The sequence below is a fragment of the Panulirus ornatus genome, chromosome 17, assembly GCF_036320965.1.
Source record: "Panulirus ornatus isolate Po-2019 chromosome 17, ASM3632096v1, whole genome shotgun sequence".
Classification (NCBI taxonomy): Eukaryota; Metazoa; Arthropoda; class Malacostraca; order Decapoda; family Palinuridae; genus Panulirus; species Panulirus ornatus.
Genome location: NC_092240.1, coordinates 4,358,437 through 4,374,134, shown reverse-complemented (window position 1 = coordinate 4,374,134; position 15,698 = coordinate 4,358,437). Strand labels below are relative to the sequence as shown.

General features: G+C 42.6%; 1 protein-coding gene across 1 annotated transcript in view; it reads right to left on the bottom strand.

The window, feature by feature from the left end:
* Nucleotides 1–15,698, bottom strand: part of l(2)k09022 (HEAT repeat containing 1 homolog l(2)k09022) — a 341,532-nt gene that overhangs the window by 282,018 nt on the left and 43,816 nt on the right. Inside the window, exons 7-8 of the mRNA XM_071671810.1 lie at nucleotides 12,253–12,455; nucleotides 8,998–9,117 (exon numbers count right to left, since the gene is read on the bottom strand). Of these exons, the coding sequence (XP_071527911.1) occupies nucleotides 8,998–9,117; nucleotides 12,253–12,455 (323 nt within the window). The remainder of the gene's footprint in view (nucleotides 1–8,997; nucleotides 9,118–12,252; nucleotides 12,456–15,698) is intronic.

Sequence of the window (15,698 nt, the reverse complement as noted above, 5' to 3'; positions counted from 1 at the left end):
TGATAGTGTCAGTCATGGTGTCAAATGTAAACACCATGCCATATCAATCCAAGATAAAGTAGAACTGTTGAAAAAAATGAACCGTGGTGTTTCGCAAGATCGAGTGATGATGGAATGGTATCGACAGCGTCGTAGTGATGGAGTGGACTTGTCAGGTAGCATGATAATGGACCAGGCTAAGTTGTTCTATAAAGAACTTGAATTACATGAGGGTGACTATAGTTAAGGATGGCTTCATAGATTCAAGAAGCGTCATGGAATTTCCATGAATAAAGTCTGCTGAGAAAAGTGGTCTGCAAACACAAAGGAGCTGCCGAGTATGTGGACGAATTTGCGATACTCGTAGCTGACGAGCACTCCGTCCTGAGAAGGTGTATAATGATACAATACTGCATTATTCTGGCAATGCACACCTAGAAAAACACTAACAACAGATGACAAAGAAGATCCCACAGGATTCAAACGGGCATATCTCGGGGAAATAGCACCTTTGGCAAGCACTGAAATTGCGCCCTGTCCAAACATATGACACCAATATATTTGATTTTTATTACCTCCGCCAAGGAGATTGTTTTTACCGCCATGTCTTTGTTTGTCTGAGCAATTTTCAACAAAAGTTATGAACAAATTTTGATGAAATTTTCAGGGAAAGTCAGAAATGCACAAGGATCAATTGATTAGATTTAGGGAGTGATCCGAATCATTGTCTGGATCCAGGATGCCATTACGGAAATTTCATTTTTGTGAATAACTAATGAACTATTAATGATATCAATGTGATTCCAAATGCCAAAGATATGTTTTCATTGTCAAGAAATCTAAATCTTTAAGATCCGAATCATTGTCTGGAACCAGGATGCCATTACGCCACTGGCACCCCCCTTTAAGTGGCACCAGGGAACCTGCCCTATCTGCCATACCCTAGATATGCCACTGGATTCAAACAATCTATGGACAGACTTACCATCTTACTGTGCTAAAACATTTAATATTTGTTTAACTTAAATTTCTAGCAATCCATGGTATACTTTAGACACATGGGAAATGTATAATTAGTGAGTTAGAGGTGTGTTGATGAATTATTTTTATGTGACCACAGTTGGTCCTGCAAAATGATTAATCCAACAAGGCTTTGGAACTAAGAGTGCCGGAAATCGGTGGTGTACCAGTACTGTACTGCAAAGTAAAAACTTACCATATAACTTTAGATGCATCAGAGGAAGACATAAATGTTGATTCTAGACGAAGAACCAATCCAATGAACTTACTAGATTTTTCAGATTGATCTAGCTTACATGAATCACTCAAGAGCCACCTGAAAAAAAAGTCAGAAAATACAGTGATACCATGTTCTGAATCAAATGAGCCCCACAACACTGGGGGGTAATGAATCATTATGTAATGAATGAGTTATAAAAAAAAAAATTAAGATTAAGCTTCATAAAACAATTGTTTCTAAAGAAAATAAGAAAAATTTACAGCAAAATCATCACCCAAACCTTTACGCTCATTATTTTTTTCATTATACTTTGTCACTGTCTCCCGCGTTAGCAAGGTAGCGCAAGAAAACAGACAAAAGAATGGCCCACCCCACCCACAATATACATGTATATATACATACACATCCACACACGCACATATACATACCTATACATTTCAACGTACACAAATATATACATACACAGACGTCCCTTGGGATAGGGGAGAAAGAATACTTCCCACGTACTCTCTGCGTGTCGTAGAAGGCGACTAAAAGGGAGGGAGCAGGAGGCTGGAAATCCTCCATCTCATTTCTAATTTTCCAAAAGAGGAACACAGAAGGAGGTCAAGTGAGGATATTCCCTCAAAGTTTCCATCCTCTATTCCTAAAGCTACCTTGCTATTGCGGGAAATAGCGAAATAGTATGAAAAACAAACACCACATATACTATATACACATGTACATAATTCATACTTGCTACCTTTATTCATTCCCGTCGCCACCCCACCAAACATGAAATGACAACCCTCTCCCAAAGCATGCGCGTGAGGTAGCGCTAGGAAAAGACAACGGGCCACATTCGTTCACACTCAGTCTTTAGTTATCATGTATAATGCACCGAAACCACAACTCCCTTTCCACATCCAGGCCCCACACAACTTTCCATGGTTTACCCAGATGCTTCACATGCCCTGATTCAATCCACTGACAGCAAGTCGACCCCAGTATACCACATCATTCCAATTCACTCTATTCCTTGCACGCCTTTCACCCTCCTGCATGTTCAGGCCCCAATCACTCAAAATCTTTTTCAATCCATCTTTCCACCTCCACTTCGGTCTCCCACTTCTCCTCGTTCCCTCCACCTCTGACACTATATATCCTCTATGTCAATCTTTCCTCACTCATTCTCTCCATGTGACCCAACCATTTCAAAACACCCTCCTCTGCTCTCTCAACCACACTCTTTTTTATTACCACACATCTTTCTTTCATGGAAAAGTTCAGTGGGGCCTGGATGTGGAAAGGGGAGCTGTGGTTTCAGGCATTATTGCATGACAGCTAGAGATTTGAGTGTGAACGAATGGGGCCTTTGTTATCTTTTCCTAGCGCTACCTCGCACACATGAGGGGGGAGGGGGATGTTATTCCATGTGTGGCGAGGTGGTGATGGAAATGAATAAAGGCAGACAGTGTGAATTGTGTGCATAATGTATATATGTATGTGTCTGTGTGTGTACATATATGTGTACATTGAGATGTATGGGTATGTATATTTACGTGTGTGGACGTGTATGTATATACATGTGTATTGGGGGGTGGGTTGGGCCATTTCTTTCGTCTGTCTCCATGCGTTACCTCGCAAATACAGGAGACAGCGACAAAGCAAAATAATAATAATAATAATTGGTTCTCAGTGAATGTAGGTTTGTGGCAGGGGTGTGTGATGTCTCCATGGTTGTTTAATTTGTTTATGGATGAGGTTGTTAGGGAGGTGAATGCAAGAGTTTTGGAAAGAGGGGCAAGTATGAAGTCTGTTGGGGATGAGAGAGCTTGGGAAGTGAGTCAGTTGTTGTTCGCTGATGATACAGCGCTGGTGGCTGATTCATGTGAGAAACTGCAGAAGCTGGTGACTGAGTTTGGAAAAGTGTGTGGAAGAAGAAAGTTAAGAGTAAATGTGAATAAGAGCAAGGTTATTAGGTACAGTAGGGTTGAGGGTCAAGTCAATTGGGAGGTGAGTTTGAATGGAGAAAAACTGGAGGAAGTGAAGTGTTTTAGATATCTGGGAGTGGATCTGGCAGCGGATGGAACCATGGAAGCGGAAGTGGATCATAGGGTGGGGGAGGGGGCGAAAATCCTGGGGGCCTTGAAGAATGTGTGGAAGTCGAGAACATTATCTCGGAAAGCAAAAATGGGTATGTTTGAAGGAATAGTGGTTCCAACAATGTTGTATGGTTGCGAGGCGTGGGCTATGGATAGAGTTGTGCGCAGGAGGATGGATGTGCTGGAAATGAGATGTTTGAGGACAATGTGTGGTGTGAGGTGGTTTGATCGAGTGAGTAACGTAAGGGTAAGAGAGATGTGTGGAAATAAAAAGAGCGTGGTTGAGAGAGCAGAAGAGGGTGTTTTGAAGTGGTTTGGGCACATGGAGAGGATGAGTGAGGAAAGATTGACCAAGAGGATATATGTGTCGGAGGTGGAGGGAACAAGGAGAAGAGGGAGACCAAATTGGAGGTGGAAAGATGGAATGAAAAAGATATTGTGTGATCGGGGCCTGAACATGCAGGAGGGTGAAAGGAGGGCAAGGAATAGAGTGAATTGGAGCGATGTGGTATACCGGGGTTGACGTGCTGTCAGTGGATTGAAGCAGGGCATGTGAAGCGTCTGGGGTAAACCATGGAAAGCTGTGTAGGTATGTATATTTGCGTGTGTGGACGTATGTATATACATGTGTATGGGGGGGGGTTGGGCCATTTCTTCCGTCTGTTTCCTTGCGCTACCTCGCAAACGCGGGAGACAGCGACAAAGTATAATAAATAAAAAAAAAATATATATATATATATATATATATATATATATATATATTTTTTTTTTTTTTTTTTTTTTTTTTATACTTTGTCGCTGTCTCCCGCGTTTGCGAGGTAGCGCAAGGAAACAGACGAAAGAAATGGCCCAACCCCCCCCCCCCATACACATGTACATACACACGTCCACACACGCAAATATACATACCTACACAGCTTTCCATGGTTTACCCCAGACGCTTCACATGCCTTGATTCAATCCACTGACAGCACGTCAACCCCTGTATACCACATGACTCCAATTCACTCTATTCCTTGCCCTCCTTTCACCCTCCTGCATGTTCAGGCCCCGATCACACAAAATCTTTTTCACTCCATCTTTCCACCTCCAATTTGGTCTCCCTCTTCTCCTCGTTCCCTCCACCTCCGACACATATATCCTCTTGGTCAATCTCTCCTCACTCATTCTCTCCATGTGCCCAAACCATTTCAAAACACCCTCTTCTGCTCTCTCAACCACGCTCTTTTTATTTCCACACATCTCTCTTACCCTTACGTTACTTACTCGATCAAACCACCTCACACCACACATTGTCCTCAAACATCTCATTTCCAGCACATCCATCCTCCTGCGCACATCTCTATCCATAGCCCACGCCTCGCAACCATACAACATTGTTGGAACCACTATTCCCTCAAACATACCCATTTTTGCTTTCCGAGATAATGTTCTCGACTTCCACACATTTTTCAAGGCTCCCAAAATTTTCGCCCCCTCCCCCACCCTATGATCCACTTCCGCTTCCATGGTTCCATCCGCTGACAGATCCACTCCCAGATATCTAAAACACTTCACTTCCTCCAGTTTTTCCCCATTCAAACTCACCTCCCAATTGACTTGACCCTCACCCCTACTGTACCTAATAACCTTGCTCTTATTCACATTTACTCTCAACTTTCTTCTTCCACACACTTTACCAAACTCAGTCACCAGCTTCTGCAGTTTCTCACATGAATCAGCCACCAGCGCTGTATCATCAGCGAACAACAACTGACTCACTTCCCAAGCTCTCTCATCCCCAACAGACTTCATACTTGCCCCTCTTTCCAGGACTCTTGCATTTACCTCCCTTACAACCCCATCCATAAACAAATTAAACAACCATGGAGACATCACACACCCCTGCCGCAAACCTACATTCACTGAGAACCAATCACTTTCCTCTCTTCCTACACGTACACATGCCTTACATCCTCGATAAAAACTTTTCACTGCTTCTAACAACTTGCCTCCAACACCATATATTCTTAATACCTTCCACAGAGCATCTCTATCAACTCTATCATATGCCTTCTCCAGATCCATAAATGCTACATACAAATCCATTTGCTTTTCTAAGTATTTCTCACATACATTCTTCAAAGCAAACACCTGATCCACACATCCTCTACCACTTCTGAAACCGCACTGCTCTTCCCCAATCTGATGCTCTGTACATGCCTTCACCCTCTCAATCAATACCCTCCCATATAATTTACCAGGAATACTCAACAAACTTATACCTCTGTAATTTGAGCACTCACTCTTATCCCCTTTGCCTTTGTACAATGGCACTATGCACGCATTCCGCCAATCCTCAGGCACCTCACCATGAGTCATACATACATTAAATAACCTTACCAACCAGTCAACAATACAGTCACCCCCTTTTTTAATAAATTCCACTGCAATACCATCCAAACCTGCTGCCTTGCCGGCTTTCATCTTCCGCAAAGCTTTTACTACCTCTTCTCTGTTTACCAAATCATTTTCCCTAACCCTCTCACTTTGCACACCACCTCGACCAAAACACCCTATATCTGCCACTCTGTCATCAGACACATTCAACAAACCTTCAAAATACTCATTCCATCTCCTTCTCACATCACCGCTACTTGTTATCACCTCCCCATTTACGCCCTTCATATATATATATATATATATATATATATATATATATATATATATATATATATATATATATATATATATATAAATATATATTTATTTATCTATTTTATTTTGCTTTGTTGCATGTACTTTCAGCTTTCTTCTTTCACACTTTACCAAACTCAGTCACCAGCTTCTGTAGTTTCTCACACGAATCAGCCACCAGCGCTGTATCATCAGCAAACAACTACTGACTCACTTCCCAAGCTCTCTCATCCACAACAGACTGCATACTTGCCCTTGAGAGTAAAAGTGAATAAGAGCAAGGTTATTAGGTACAGCAGGGTTGAGAGTCAAGTCAATTGGGAGGTAAGTTTGGAGAAAAACTGGAGGAAGTGAAGTGTTTTAGACATCTGGGAGTGGATTTGGCAGCAGATGGAACCATGGAAGCGGAAGTGAATCATAGGGTGGGGGAGGGGGTGAAGATTCTGGGAGCGTTAACGAATGTGTGGAAGTCGAGAACATTATCTCGGAAAGCAAAAATCGGTATGTTTGAAGGAATGGTGGTTCCAACAATGTTATCAGGTTGCGAGGCGTGGGCTATGGATGGAGTTGTGCGGAGGAGGGTGGATGTGCTGGAAATGAGATGTTTGAAGGAATAGTGGATCCTACAATTTTATCTGGTTGCGAGGTGTGGGCTATGGATAGAGTTGTGTGGATGAGGGTGGATGTGCTCGAAATGAGATGTTTGAGGACAATATGTGGTGTGAGGTGGTTTGACTAGGTAATAATAGGGTAAGAGAGATGTGTGGTAATAAAAAGTGTGGTTGAGAGAGCAGAAGAGGGTGTTTTGAAATGGTTTGGTCACATGGAGAGAATGGGTGAGGAAAGATCGACCAAGAGGATATATGTGTCGGAGGTGGAGGGAACGAGGAGAAGTGGGAGACCAAATTGGAGGTGGAAAGATGGAGTGAAAAAGATTTTGAGTGATCGGGGTCTGAACATGCAGGAGGGTGAAAGGCGTGCAAGGAATAGAGTGAACTGGAACGATGTGGTATACCAGGTTCGACGTACTGTCAATGGATTGAACCAGGGCATGTGAAGCGTATGGGGTAAACCATGGAAAGTTGTGTGGGGCCTGGATGTGGAAAGGGAGCTGTGGTTTCGGTGCATTATTACATGACAGCTAAAGACTGAGTGTGAATGAATGTGGCCTTTGTTGTCTCTTCCTAGCACTACCTCGAACACATGAAGGGGGAGGGGGTTGTTATTTCATGTTTGGCGAGGCGGCGATGGGAATGAATAAAGGCAGACTATGAATTATGTACATGTGTATATATGTATATGTCTGCGTGTGTATATATATGCATACGTTGAGATGTATAGGTATGTATATTTGCGTGTGTGGACATGTATGTATATACATGTGTACGTGGGTGGGTTGGGCCATTCTTTCGTCTGTTTCCCTGCACTACCTCGCTAACGCAGGAGACAGCAACAAAGCAAAATAAATTAATATACATGTACATATACTTACTTGCCTTCATCCATTCCTGTCACTACCCTGCCCCACAGGAAACAGTATAAGAATCAATAATTCAAAATACAGTACAGGCACACCACTGATTTTCCATTAGCTGATGGTTCAGCACCTCCTTTAGTCTGGACAAAATTATGTGAGGGAACTTGAAATTACCACGGCCACCAGACTAGTTTACTGGGTAGCCACAGATGGCGTTGTGTGTAGGGTGCGCTTATTTACATTCTTTACACTGCACTCATTGGTGGTGATACCATAATTCTGTGAGATTCTTAGCTTATTTTGCTTAAATCTAACCCTAGCTATGGCTTCTAAGACATATGATAGTGTCAGTCATGGTGTCAAATGTAAACACCATGCCATATCAATCCAAGATAAAGTAGAACTGTTGAAAAAAATGAACCGTGGTGTTTCGCAAGATCGAGTGATGATGGAATGGTATCGACAGCGTCGTAGTGATGGAGTGGACTTGTCAGGTAGCATGATAATGGACCAGGCTAAGTTGTTCTATAAAGAACTTGAATTACATGAGGGTGACTATAGTTAAGGATGGCTTCATAGATTCAAGAAGCGTCATGGAATTTCCATGAATAAAGTCTGCTGAGAAAAGTGGTCTGCAAACCACAAAGGAGCTGCCGAGTATGTGGACGAATTTGCGATACTCGTAGCTGACGAGCACCTCCGTCCTGAGAAGGTGTATAATGCATACAATACTGCATTATTCTGGCAATGCACACCTAGAAAAACACTAACAACAGATGACAAAGAAGATCCCACAGGATTCAAACGGGCATATCTCGGGGAAATAGCACCTTTGGCAAGCACTGAAATTGCGCCCCTGTCCAAACATATGACACCAATATATTTGATTTTTATTACCTCCGCCAAGGAGATTGTTTTTACCGCCATGTCTTTGTTTGTCTGAGCAATTTTCAACAAAAGTTATGAACAAATTTTGATGAAATTTTCAGGGAAAGTCAGAAATGACACAAGGATCAATTGATTAGATTTAGGGAGTGATCCGAATCATTGTCTGGATCCAGGATGCCATTACGGAAATTTCAATTTTTGTGAATAACTAATGAACTAATAATGATATCAATGTGATTCCAAATGCCAAAGATATGTTTTCATTGTCAAGAAATCTAAATCTTTAAGATCCGAATCATTGTCTGGAACCAGGATGCCATTACGCCACTGGCACCCCCTTCAAGTGGCACCCAGGGAACCTGCCCTATCTGCCATACCCTAGATATGCCACTGGATTCAAACAATCTATGGACAGACTTACCATCTTACTGTGCTAAAACATTTAATATTTGTTTAACTTAAATTTCTAGCAATCCATGGTATACTTTAGACACATGGGAAATGTATAATTAGTGAGTTAGAGGTGTGTTGATGAATTATTTTTATGTGACCACAGTTGGTCCTGCAAAATGATTAATCCAACAAGGCTTTGGAACTAAGAGTGCCGGAAAATCGGTGGTGTACCAGTACTGTACTGCAAAGTAAAAACTTACCATATAACTTTAGATGCATCAGAGGAAGACATAAATGTTGATTCTAGACGAAGAACCAATCCAATGAACTTACTAGATTTTTCAGATTGATCTAGCTTACATGAATCACTCAAGAGCCACCTGAAAAAAAGTCAGAAAATACAGTGATACCATGTTCTGAATCAAATGAGCCCCACAACACTGGGGGGTAATGAATCATTATGTAATGAATGAGTTATAAAAAAAAAATTAAGATTAAGCTTCATAAAACAATTGTTTCTAAAGAAAATAAGAAATTCACAGCAAAATCATCACCCAAACCTTTACGCTCATTATTTTTTTCATTATACTTTGTCACTGTCTCCCGCGTTAGCAAGGTAGCGCAAGAAAACAGACAAAAGAATGGCCCACCCCACCCACATATACATGTATATATACATACACATCCACACACGCACATATACATACCTATACATTTCAACGTACACAAATATATACATACACAGACGTCCCTTGGGATAGGGGAGAAAGAATACTTCCCACGTACTCTCTGCGTGTCGTAGAAGGCGACTAAAAGGGGAGGGAGCAGGAGGCTGGAAATCCTCCCATCTCATTTCTAATTTTCCAAAAGAGGAACACAGAAGGAGGTCAAGTGAGGATATTCCCTCAAAGTTTCCATCCTCTATTCCTAAAGCTACCTTGCTATTGCGGGAAATAGCGAATAGTATGAAAAACAAACACACATATACATATATACACATGTACATAATTCATACTTGCTACCTTTATTCATTCCCGTCGCCACCCCACCAAACATGAAATGACAACCCCTCTCCCAAAGCATGCGCGTGAGGTAGCGCTAGGAAAAGACAACGGGCCACATTCGTTCACACTCAGTCTTTAGTTATCATGTATAATGCACCGAAACCACAACTCCCTTTCCACATCCAGGCCCCACACAACTTTCCATGGTTTACCCCAGATGCTTCACATGCCCTGATTCAATCCACTGACAGCAAGTCGACCCCAGTATACCACATCATTCCAATTCACTCTATTCCTTGCACGCCTTTCACCCTCCTGCATGTTCAGGCCCCAATCACTCAAAATCTTTTTCAATCCATCTTTCCACCTCCACTTCGGTCTCCCACTTCTCCTCGTTCCCTCCACCTCTGACACATATATCCTCTATGTCAATCTTTCCTCACTCATTCTCTCCATGTGACCCAACCATTTCAAAACACCCTCCTCTGCTCTCTCAACCACACTCTTTTTATTACCACACATCTTTCTTTCATGGAAAGTTCAGTGGGGCCTGGATGTGGAAAGGGAGCTGTGGTTTCAGGCATTATTGCATGACAGCTAGAGATTGAGTGTGAACGAATGGGGCCTTTGTTATCTTTTCCTAGCGCTACCTCGCACACATGAGGGGGGAGGGGGATGTTATTCCATGTGTGGCGAGGTGGTGATGGAAATGAATAAAGGCAGACAGTGTGAATTGTGTGCATATGTATATATGTATGTGTCTGTGTGTGTACATATATGTGTACATTGAGATGTATGGGTATGTATATTTACGTGTGTGGACGTGTATGTATATACATGTGTATGGGGGTGGGTTGGGCCATTTCTTTCGTCTGTCTCCATGCGTTACCTCGCAAATACAGGAGACAGCGACAAAGCAAAATAATAATAATAATAATTGGTTCTCAGTGAATGTAGGTTTGTGGCAGGGGTGTGTGATGTCTCCATGGTTGTTTAATTTGTTTATGGATGAGGTTGTTAGGGAGGTGAATGCAAGAGTTTTGGAAAGAGGGGCAAGTATGAAGTCTGTTGTGGATGAGAGAGCTTGGGAAGTGAGTCAGTTGTTGTTCGCTGATGATACAGCGCTGGTGGCTGATTCATGTGAGAAACTGCAGAAGCTGGTGACTGAGTTTGGTAAAGTGTGTGAAAGAAGAAAGTTAAGAGTAAATGTGAATAAGAGCAAGGTTATTAGGTACAGTAGGGTTGAGGGTCAAGTCAATTGGGAGGTAAGTTTGAATGGAGAAAAACTGGAGGAAGTAAAGTGTTTTAGATATCTGGGAGTGGATCTGGCAGCGGATGGAACCATGGAAGCGGAAGTGAATCATAGGGTGGGGGAGGAGGCAAAAATCCTGGGAGCCTTGAAGAATGTGTGGAAGTCGAGAACATTATCTCGGAAAGCAAAAATGGCTATGTTTGAAGGAATAGTGGTTCCAACAACGTTGTATGGTTGCGAGGCGTGGGCTATGGATAGAGTTGTGCGCAGGAGGGTGGATGTGCTGGAAATGAGATGTTTGAGGACAATGTGTGGTGTGAGGTGGTTTGATCAAGTAAGTAATGTAAGGGTAAGAGAGATGTGTGGAAATAAAAAGAGTGTGGTTGAGAGAGCAGAAGAGGGTGTTTTGAAATGGTTTGGGCACATGGAGAGAATGAGTGAGGAAAGATTGACCAAGAGGATATATGTGTCGGAGGTGGAGGGAACGAGGAGAAGTGGGAGACCAAATTGGAGGTGGAAAGATGGAGTGAAAAAGATTTTGTGTGATCGGGGCCTGAACATGCAGGAGGGTGAACGGTGGGCAAGGAATAGAGTGAATTGGATCGATGTGGTATACCGGGGTTGACGTGCTGTCAGTGGATTGAATCAGGGCATGTGAAGCATCTGGGGTAAACCATGGAAAGTTGTGTGGGGCCTGGATGTGGAAAGGGACCTGTGGTTTCGGGCATTATTGCATGACAGCTAGAGACTGAGTGTGAACGAATGGGGCCTTTGTTGTCTTTTCCTAGTGCTACCTCGCACACATGAGGGGGGAGGGGGATGGTATTCCATGTGTGGCGAGGTGGCAATGAGAATGAATAAAGGCAGACAGTGTGAATTGTGTGCATGGGTATATATGTATGTGTCTGTGTGTGTGTATATATATGTATACACTGAGATGTATAGGTATGTATATTTGCGTGTGTGGACGTGTATGTATATACACTGTGTATGGGGGTGGGTTGGGCCATTTCTTTCGTCTGTTTCCTTGCGCTACCTCGCAAACGCAGGAGACAGCGACAAAGCAAAATAAAATAAATATAAATATATAATCTGGGAAATTAAACAGTGTTTTAAACTTCTGCCATGAGTGCTCTTTCAGGGTTCTGTCCAAAGGTAAATAAACATGATAACAGAGAAAGACAGGGAGAGAAAGAGATACAGATGTCAATTTACAATATAATGAGAGGAATCTAAACATCAATGGATGATAAACTAACCTGATATAACCTGAGATATATGCAGAAAGGAAAGGTGCAACACTTTTGGTCCTTGCCATCTCTTCAATTTGTTGTATAACATACGGTTTCTCTTCCAAGGCCACCACTGCATCATCATTAAAAGCCTCTATCTTTTGATGATGAGTTATAGCTAACAGACAAAATGCACACTCCCTCCTTAATGATTCTGGTGGATCATTTACCTGCAGAAGAGAACTCATGAAAGTTAGTACCTCTTCACCCCTCATACTATCTTTAAAATATCCTTTAAATTTCTACTTTTCTTAACTAGCTCACTATCATATGTCTCACCTTCATTTATCATATTAGTATCTCCATGGGGGTCTTTTCCCCCCCTAAACAAGGGAAGGTCAGCAAAGGGGCACCTCCTAAATGTCTAGCTACAAAATCATAATGTAATAAAAGAAAAAATGACAACTAAATTACATCATTCCTTTCTTATTCATTCAGCGTACAATTATATTTGAGAATTTCTATATCGATTCACAATTCCCAATGTTTATCAAATCCTTTTTTAGTATCATACTTATTCGCTGTTTCCCTCGTCAGCGAGGTAACAACAAAACATTATTTATTTATTTATTTTGCTTTGTCGCTGTCTCCCGTATTTGCGAGGTAGTGAAAGGAAACAGACGAAAGAAATGGCCCAACCCACCCCCATACACATGTATATACATACACATCCACACACGCAAATATACATACCTATACATCTCAATGTACACATATATATACACACACACAGACACATACATATATACCCATGCACACAATTCACACTGTCTGCCTTTATTCATTCCCATCGCCACCTCGCCACACATGGAATACCATCCCCCTCCCCCCTCATGTGTGCGAGGTAGCGCTAGGAAAAGACAACAAAGGCCCCATTCGTTCACACTAAGTCTCTAGCTGTCATGCAATAATGCCCGAAAACCACAGCTCCCTTTCCACATCCAGGCCCCACACAACTTTCCATGGTTTACCCCAGACGCTTCACATGCCCTGATTCAATCCACTGACAGCATGTCAACCCCGGTATACCACATTGATCCAATTCACTCTATTCCTTGCCTGCCTTTCACCCTCCTGCATGTTCAGGCCCCAGTCACTCAAAATCTTTTTCACTCCATCTTTCCACCTCCAATTTGGTCTCCCTCTTCTCCTCGTTCCCTCCACCTCCGACACATATATCCTCTTGGTCAATCTTTCCTCACTCATTCTCTCCATGTGCCCAAACCGTTTCAAAATACCCTCTTCTGCTCTCTCAACCACGCTCTTTTTATTTCCACACATCTCTCTTACCCTTACATTACTTACTCGATCAAACCACCTCACACCACACATTGTCCTCAAACATCTCATTTCCAGCACATCCATCCTCCTGCGCACAACTCTATCCATAGCCCACGCCTCGCAACCATACAACATTGCTGGAACCACTATTCCTTCAAACATACCCATTTTTGCTTTCCGAGATAATGTTCTCGACTTCCACACATTCTTCAAGGCTCCCAGGATTTTCGCCCCCTCCCCCACCCTATGATTCACTTCCGCTTCCATGGTTCCATCCGCTGCCAGATCCACTCCCAGATATCTAAAACACTTTACTTCCTCCAGTTTTTCTCCATTCAAACTTACCTCCCAATTGACTTGACCCTCAACCCTACTGTACCTAATAACCTTGCTCTTATTCACATTTACTCTTAACTTTCTTCTGTCACACACTTTACCAAACTCAGTCACCAGCTTCTGCAGTTTCTCACATGAATCAGCCACCAGCGCTGTATCATCAGCGAACAACAACTGACTCACTTCCCAAGCTCTCTCATCCACAACAGACTTCATACTTGCCCCTCTTTCCAAAACTCTTGCATTCACCTCTCTAACAACCCCATCCATAAACAAATTAAACAACCATGGAGACATCACACACCCCTGCCGCAAACCTACATTCACTGAGAACCAATCACTTTCCTCTCTTCCTACACGTACACATGCCTTACATCCTCGATACAAACTTTTCACTGCTTCTAACAACTTGCCTCCCACACCATATATTCTTAATAACTTCCACAGAGCATCTCTATCAACTCTATCATATGCCTTCTCCAGATCCATAAATGCTACATGCAAATCCATTTGCTTTTCTTAGTATTTCTCACATACATTCTTCAAAGCAAACACCTGATCCACACATCCTCTCCCACTTCTGAAACCACAACAAAACAACAAAACATACATGTACATATTCATACTAGCTTGCACTCATCCATTACCGGCACCACCTTGCTCCACAGGAAACAGCATCGCCACCCCATGCGTCAGAGTTAGCACCAGGAAAACAGATAGAAGAGGTCACATTCGTTCACACTCAGTCTCTAGCTGTCATGTGCAATGCACCGAAACCACAGCTCCCTATCCACATCCAGGACCCACAGACCTTTCCATGGTTTACCCAATGTTTCACATGCCCTGGTTCACTCCATGGACAGCACAGCGACCCTAGTATACCGCACTGTTCCAATTCACTCTATTATTTGCAAGCCTCTCACCTTCTTATATATTCAGATCCTGATCGCTTAAAATCACTTTCACTCCATCCTTCCACCTCCAATTTGGTCTCCCACTTCTCCTTGTTCCCTCCACTTTTGACACATATCCTCTTTGTCAACCTTTCCTCACTCATTCTCTACACGTGTCTAAACCATTTCAACACACCCTCTTCTGCTCTCTCAACCACTCTTTTTTTGTTACCATACATCTCTTCCTTTTTCATTACTTACTCGATCAAACCACCTCACACCACATAATGTCCTCAAACATTTCATTTCCAATACATCCACCCTCCTCCGTACAACCCTATCTATAGCCCATGCCTTGCTACCATATAATATTGTTAGAACTACCATTCTTCAAACATACCCAATTTTGTTCTCTGAGATAACGTTCTCTCATTCCACACATTCTTCATTGCCCCCAGAACCTCTACCCCCCTTCACCCATGGCTCACTTCAACTTCCATTCACTGATAAGTCCAATCCCAGATATCTAAACACTTCATTTCCTCCAATTTTTCTACATTCAAACTTACATCCCAACTAACTAGTCCCTCAACCCTGCTGTACCTAACAACCTTGCTCTTATTCACATTTACTCTCAACTTTCTCCTTTCACACACTTTTCCAAACTCTGTCACCACCATCTGCAGTTTCTCAATAGAATCAGCCACCAGTGCTGTACCATCAACAAACAACTGACTCACTTCCCAGGCCCTCTCATCCCCAACAGACTGCATACTCGCCCCTCTTTCCAAAACTCTTGCATTTACCTCCCTAACCACCGCATCCATAAACAAATTGAGCATGGGGACACCCCTACCCCAAACCAACCTTCACTGGGAACCAATCACTTTCCTCTCTTCCTAC